The 7,541-nt window shown below is 30.9% G+C and overlaps 1 protein-coding gene across 1 annotated transcript; it reads right to left on the reverse strand.

Moving 5' to 3' along the window:
• Positions 1-404: 404 nt before the first annotated feature.
• STP12 (sugar transporter protein 12) lies at positions 405-3,528 on the reverse strand. Its single transcript, XM_012236092.4, has 4 exons — positions 3,228-3,528; positions 2,750-3,072; positions 1,141-1,770; positions 405-1,044 (listed from the first exon to the last, which is right to left on the reverse strand). The coding sequence occupies exons 1-4, from the start codon at positions 3,358-3,360 to the stop codon at positions 571-573; spliced, it is 1,560 nt and encodes a 519-aa protein (XP_012091482.1). The 5' UTR covers positions 3,361-3,528; the 3' UTR covers positions 405-570.
• Positions 3,529-7,541: the final 4,013 nt, after the last annotated feature.

Consider the following 7,541-nt stretch of genomic DNA (forward strand, 5'->3'; position numbering starts at 1 on the left):
TTATCATAAGGTCAGATGCTTTTTTTCTAATGAGTTACCTTTTTAAATTTAATAAGTTGGATTTTATCTTCTAAATACAGAAACAAATCAAGGAATAAAGGATAGATGCTATTCTATCCAATCTAAAGAAAATAAAAACTGAGACCATTATTATTAACCTAACAATTTGGAAGCCAAGGGGCGGTAGCCCCTTAGCCAGTACGGCAATGGACCAATGTCAACGTCCTGTAGAGCTGTTCGTAGACAATAACTACTAGATATATACGTTATGCCTATAAGTTAGGCCTCAGAAAACGGACGGCTATTAATTTCCGTGTCAATTGGAAAATAATACAAATATAAAGGACACAAGATTTCACTCATTGGTGGATTAATAGAAGGAAAAATTACTTACTTTGATCAAGTTTTCTTGCAGAAAATATATCAATTCTTATATATACTCTGAAAATTTCATTGCATAAATAGTTTTCAGACAATTTGATATGATCTTTGAAATACAAATCAGTAGTATGTACTGCTAAATAGCCCAACGAAAATAAAAAACAGCAGCTAAATAAAATCAGGTTCTGTTTACACATTCTTTACTCCATCTTTAGCCATTTCTATCCTTCCATTTGTAAAATCATCTTCAGAAACATATTTTGACCAGTACCAGTGAGTCTTCCATACTTGCCCCATTTCTTCAATCGGAATTCCCTTTGTCTCCGGCAAGAAATAATAAACAAAGATTGACATCAACACCACAAAGAAGGCAAAGAAGAGAAACAACCCGAATTTCAAGTGGCAAAGCATTGTTAAAAATATTTGAGCCACTGCAAATGTGAATAACATGTTTACAGACACATTAACACTCTGCGCGGCTGATCGGATTTCGAGAGGGAAAATTTCACTAGGCACCAACCATCCAAGAGGACCCCAAGACCAGGCGAATCCGGCCACGTATATGCAGATAAAAAGCACAACGACAATTGCATACCACTTGGGCAAATCTCCTGGATTTCCACTTGTTCCGAACTTGGCACCAATACAAGCCGCAACAACTACCTGTACATTCATAATAAACAAGCAAACACAATATTAAAATCAAAACTTCTAAATGCTGAGTTGAAAAGATCAAGACTTTCGGGAAAGCTTAATTACCTGACATATCAACATTTGCACTCCACCTTCTAGGAAAAGGAATCTTCTTCCCCATTTATCAACACCATAGATTGAAACCATAGTTGCAAAGACATTAACACAACCGGTGATAACAGCAGACATAAGTGAAGCATCGCTGCCGAACCCAATTGTATTGAATAAAACAGGAGCATAAAACATAATCACATTAATGCCAGTGAGTTGTTGAAAGAAAGGAATTGCTATAGCCATTGTAAGATGAGGTCTGTATTTTCTCTGCAGCAAATTTCTCCATGGATGTTCTACTTTCATGGATTCTTCACTAGCATGGAGAAGATCAGCGAATTCTTCTTCAACGTCATCAACTCCACGAACTCTTCTCAGTTGAGATCTAGCTTCTTCATGTTGGCCACGTTCAATCATAGAATTTGGTGTGTCTGGAAGGACTAATGATCCAACGGTTATAATAAGAGCAGGGACCATAGCACCACCAAGACTCAATCTCCATCCCCAACCACCATGGATTTTAGCGAAGAAATAGTTCAATACATTGGCTATGAGAATACCAACTGTAATTGATAATTGGAAACCAATGTTAAGTGCTCCTCTGTATTTGTATGGAGCCATCTCAGAAAGGTAAAGGGGCACAGACTGCAATTACAAGCAAAATTAAGATAATTAAAATTTATAATCATTGTCTTAGAGCAAACTAATTAAATTTTTGAGGTAATTAACAAGTAAACTATTTAAAATTAAACCTTGTTTTCAATTGACTCCCACATCTAACCAAGAAAAACAAGGCAAAAATTTCCCTTTCATAATTAATTAATTCAACAAGCCAAATTTTTTATTCAACGCCGTGCCATCAAGAAGTAAACTAAAGCTATTCCACACCCGCCCCCAAAAAAAAAAAAAAAAAAAATAGTAAAACTTTTGCAGAAAAAGTGTGCCAGAAACGTCACACGAAGAAAAATTACTTGAACAAACAAACAAATAAATATATAAATAGTCTCTCTCTGCATGTCTTTTTCTTAATATTTTAAAAACTGAAACTTTGACTGCTAAAGCTAGCATTTTTTTCCTTTTCCCGGCTTTTCTTAGGAGCCAAACACATTGCTATTTCTCATTTCTAAACATCAAAGAGGCAAAAAGTGTTTATATATAGATATATGTCGTTTTATTCAATTCACCGATTATCAAAAAATATTTTTAATAAATTTTATAAATAATTTTTATATATTTCATATATTTAAAAGCACATATCTGAATCAGAAACAACTTGGTGGTGTCAAAAAATTTATCTTTTGTCATTTTCCAAACCAACCCACTTGTCTGATCCGTGGGTAAAAATCATTTGAGAGCAGATCTGGAATAAATCCAGAAAATAAGAAACAAAGAGACAAGTTCAATTCTAAAAAACCAGATGCAATCAATTGAAAATGAAAAAGCCAGAAACAAAAGGAATAAAAACACAACTCGAACCTTTTTTTTTTTCTCTCTTGGACAAACTTGTTAAAGAAAAACAATAAAAAAATCCCAAACCACGCAAATTTCTAGATCCAAATAGAAAAAAGACAAACATTATCGGCAACAAAATCAAGACAAGAACCAAAAACACAGAATAATATACCTGATTGGCAAAACCAATACCAAAACCAAGCAAAATTCTACCAAGAATCAACATCCAGACTGCTTTAGCGAAGCCATTGATGATAGCACCAGCGCAGAAAAGCACACCACCAAAAAGCATAGAAAGCTTCCTTCCAAATTTACGGGTAACCGTTGCGGCTACAACAGAAGCTATTAAAGCAGCCAAGTATAGTGAAGATGTGAACATGGTCAAGGTCTGGCTATCATATTGACAATACTGATTCGTTGACGAGTCCGCATTCTTTTTCCGGAAAACTGAAGGAAAAAACTTTTTCAGGAATGAATCCATGGACGTAACTCCACCTGTAATGAAAAACCCAGTTTTCAAAATCAGTATTTGAAGATAAAAAAAAATAAATATATGAGCAAAAACAAAATAGAGCCTTTGAACGTCTGCACTAAAAAAAGTTTGAAACTTGATCTATAAAAACTAATATTAATATATAACAGTTAATTACCAGAAATCCCAATATCGTAACCAAAGATCAAACCACCCATGGCTGCAACGATACATGTTACAGTCACATAAGGAGTAAGGTTTCCCGGATACTCCTTCTTGCCATTACCAATGGCTATCCCTACGGCAGGCATTTTGCTTCTTTTTTTTTTTTTTTTGCTACAGTTTCTTGCAAAGAAATGAGCAGAGAAAGTGAAATGAAGAGGAAAACTCAGAAACAGTAACAGAAAGCTTAAATAAAAAAAGAAAACAAGGAACGCGAAGGCTAGGAGTGACTGAAGACGAAAGACGAGAAGAAAGATAGAGGTTTTGGACAGGCAGAGCCAGTCTATATATAGAAGTAGATTCTGGCTTTGGGGAGAAAAGTTGAGCTGTCAATAATTAATATTTTATTTTATAAAATCAAAAATATGCATTTTCAGCGATTAAAAAAGAAAAAAAAAAGTAATCTCTAAACAAACTAACTGGTTGAAGTATATTTAACTTGGTCCTCAAGTTTGATTGGCTAGCAACCGTTGGATGGTCCTATAAATTACAAGTTCATACATACTCTACGTATTTTTAAATAATTAATTATTATTGAAAAACTGTTACTCCACGTAGATAAATTCATGTATGTTTATTATTATCTCTTCGTTTTATTTTATTTATTCATTATTTATTTTTTAATGTCTCAAAATATTTGTAAGGTTTTTAAATTTAAATATGTAAATAATTATTTTTTCTATAATAATCTTTATAATTGTTCATCGAAAGAAGGAGTTTTAGTATCTTAATGAATTATTAAGAGTTAAAAAAATAAAATAATTTTTATTGATTAAATTCTTAATATGCATATTTTATCAAAACATGCAAATAAAATGAAAAGGAAAAAATATTATTTACTAATATTTTTCATTTAAGAAGAGTTAAATGAAACAAAATAATTTCATTTATTAAATTTAATAATAATTTTTATAACGGAAGAAATTCAAATTTAATATCTCTAATTCTTCGCAACCTGTAACCAGTAAATAATCAATATAGATAAGTTTTCACAGCATTTAATACAGGTCAAACGGTGATGGTGGGGACATGTACAGTCACTTATTATCAAAGATTTTCAAAGCTTGCTATAATTATTTCACCACAAATAGTATCAACAGTATAGTATATATAAAATCTAGAATATTTATTTTCTTAACAAATACTCATAGCTGCTATTGGAGGAGCAAGAAGTCGGTGAAAGTTTGGTTCAAAAAATAAAATTTTACACGTCAGATAATACTCATTAAGATCCAAGCTGAGTCGACAATATTTTGCCTGATCACCTAATTAGTTTATAACCTTATCAATGTTTGGATAATGGATAATGTTGAGGATACATACGCGTATGTCTATTTTATTCAAATTTTAGGAAAAACGTGATTTTCGAACACTTTACAGCAAAGTTTATGCCTTTTGACACACCGGATAATACCAGACACTCCTTTTTCCCCAGACATTGTGATAATGCTTATGTTGTAATAAATGATACAAAATGTTTTTTTTTTTTTCAATTTAATTATTGGATTATTGTGTTAATTTTGTGATTAAAATGCATAATTTGTGGGTTTTATTAAGAATATTGAATAATTTTGCTTATATTTATTTCAGATTAAATTTAAATGGATAAGGATAAGCTTGTTTAGGCAGGAAATCCCAAGTTGTTGTATTTAAGGAATTTTGGTGGGACTAAAATCTATAATTAGAAGACATTGGTAAAACATTGGAGGAACTTTCAAGACAGTATCCTTCCATTTTCTCTGTGATGCTCACTAAAGTGATCACAATTCACAAAAAGTATATCAACTAACAGTCCAAACTTACCTACACCACCACATGCATGATGTCATTTCTTTTCTTCTATATTTGATTCATCAATTGTCGTTTCGTGTGCTAATGGAATAAGTTCGGACACACTCTAAAAAAATATAATTTGAGTTTTTTTTTTTTTTGGTTAAAAAAAAAAGAATTACACAGATTATGTAATTTATGTTGAAAAAAGGGGCAGTTACGTCATACAAGTTATTAGCTATCACCGATCGGTTTGATTTAAGGAATGAAATCGGTGGAGGTAGTTTCCTGGAGGCTGGAGGGGAGATTACATTACAGAGTGCTGTCAGTATTCCTGAAGTACCGGAAACATTGGAAAGAGACTGAAAACTGAATTGCTTTTCTCTGACAAAAAAAAAAAAAAAAAAGAAGGTCCCATTTTTTACAACCTAAATCCAGGAAGATATACACCGTCTCAAGTGTATGGATAAGCATAACATAATTTCAAATTAGAAACTAATTTTGCGAGATTAAGAGCTGGATACAAAGGGAGTATATTAGCTTTATATGGAAACAAACAACTAAAGATGAAGCTGAAATAATTATTTAATTCAATTAAAAAAAAAAATTTTATTAATTACAATATCAAAATAGATTATGATATGATATGATCTTAATAATTTTTACTCATATAATATTATCATTTTAGAAACGACCATCAATCACTCTATCCTAATTAATATTGGTACTTTAATATTTTTTTTATATCGTTATAGCCTAGAAAATGACATGCCTCTTAAGTATTTAAAAAATATATATATATTTTTTATATTCATTTAAAAATTTTCTTTAATTGGTCAGATTCAACATTCATGATGTGAATAGCCGTGTCGCAGTTTCAAAGTAACGGCTGTATGTATGATATTGATACTGAATCACTGATACCTTTGCAGGGCTAGAAAAGGTAATTTGGTAACCGAGACTTTAGAGGAAATCTTATGGGCCCAAATCCAAATCAACGACCAAATTTATCCGAATAAATTTAAGTTAGGCAAGAATTGTGTATCTCTGTGCTATAATTTTGTAAGATTATCCATGATTCTATTTCTTTTTGAGTAAATATTTGGAATTGAATTTCTATGATTAGTGGATCTAATTCCACAATCAACCAAACATGCCCAAAACTGAAATAGGAAAATACCTCCTATGTCACAAATATAGATTATTTCCATTTGAAAAAAATAAATTTTCATATCCCACGAATTATTAATTATTTTAAATTATTTAGGTATTTTACTCGTCCAATTCTCCTTCATGGGAGAGTAATTTGATCCTAATAGTTGCACAGGATGGGACGTGGCGCTTCCTACTTACTTCCAAACAACATTTTTATTGCTTTAACAAAAGCATGAGAAACATATATTTCATGGAACCTTCCTGCTCTCAAAAAGCAAGGCAAGGAAAATAAGTAAATCAGAGAACAAAAAAAAAAAAAAGAGAGAATAGAAACAAAAGAAAAAAAAAAGGGAAAAGGACAGAATAAAATCAATTGAACTTCTATTCCAGATTTTCTTTTTCATCCTTTATTAATTCTTATTTCCATATTCTTTTTATTTTCCTTTTGTTTTTCCCCGCTCTAAAAATTATAGACAATCAACAAATGTAGCACTTCTTTCTCAATCTCAATATATGATTTTTGATTTACATTAAATTGGAATTCATAATTTAATTTTTAAATTCTTGATTAAAATGTAAAATAATGAAAAGCATGCATCTAATAGAATATATAATTTTTTATTTCTATTAAAAAAGAAAAGAATAATTTTATCTTTTTTTTGCTTTTAAAAAATGTTTTTTTAATCCAACAAAACACCACTTTTCTGCTTTTGAATTTTAAAATAACAAAAAGCAAACAAACAAAATGGAGCTAATTCCCCAAAGAAAAAAGAAAACATATTTTATCAAATAAGCTCTCTAATAATAATACGTTGACAGGATTTAGCATGTGCTTTTCCTTTTCCTTTTTTTTTTTTTTTTTTTGCACAAATATTAAAAAAAAAAAAAAAACCTAGAGTACTTGTTTATCGAGGAATTTGAATTATTAACGTAATTTAGGAAATATCTGTAAGGATTAATTTCCAATAGAATTGAAAATTGTGGTGGGATTTGTTTTGGTTGTCTAGTAATAAGTCCATCATAAGCTTCCAAACCCATTGACCTCATCGAAACAAACATGGCTTAACTTAGCAAGACCGGAACCCCGCGTTCAGCCAAAGTGGAAAACCATAGACGAAGACCAAAGAAAATCTGTTTCGAACTTTCAACATTTGCGTGCAAGGTCAACTGCCCACTGGCACCATTTGTAACTTGCGTTGTTCTGTAAGCTCAATTAATATTTCTGTGCTTATTTCAACAATACAACAAAATTTTTTGGACGTTCAAAAATGATTGGCCGGCTAAATTTTTTTAAAAATAAATACTGAAATAAGTTAATTTAATTATTTTTTGCTTATTTAACTTT

This window comes from Jatropha curcas, chromosome 11 (assembly GCF_041381405.1).
Source record: "Jatropha curcas cultivar XTBG-Jc1 chromosome 11, XTBG_Jcur_1.0, whole genome shotgun sequence".
In the NCBI taxonomy this organism is placed as follows: Eukaryota; Viridiplantae; Streptophyta; class Magnoliopsida; order Malpighiales; family Euphorbiaceae; genus Jatropha; species Jatropha curcas.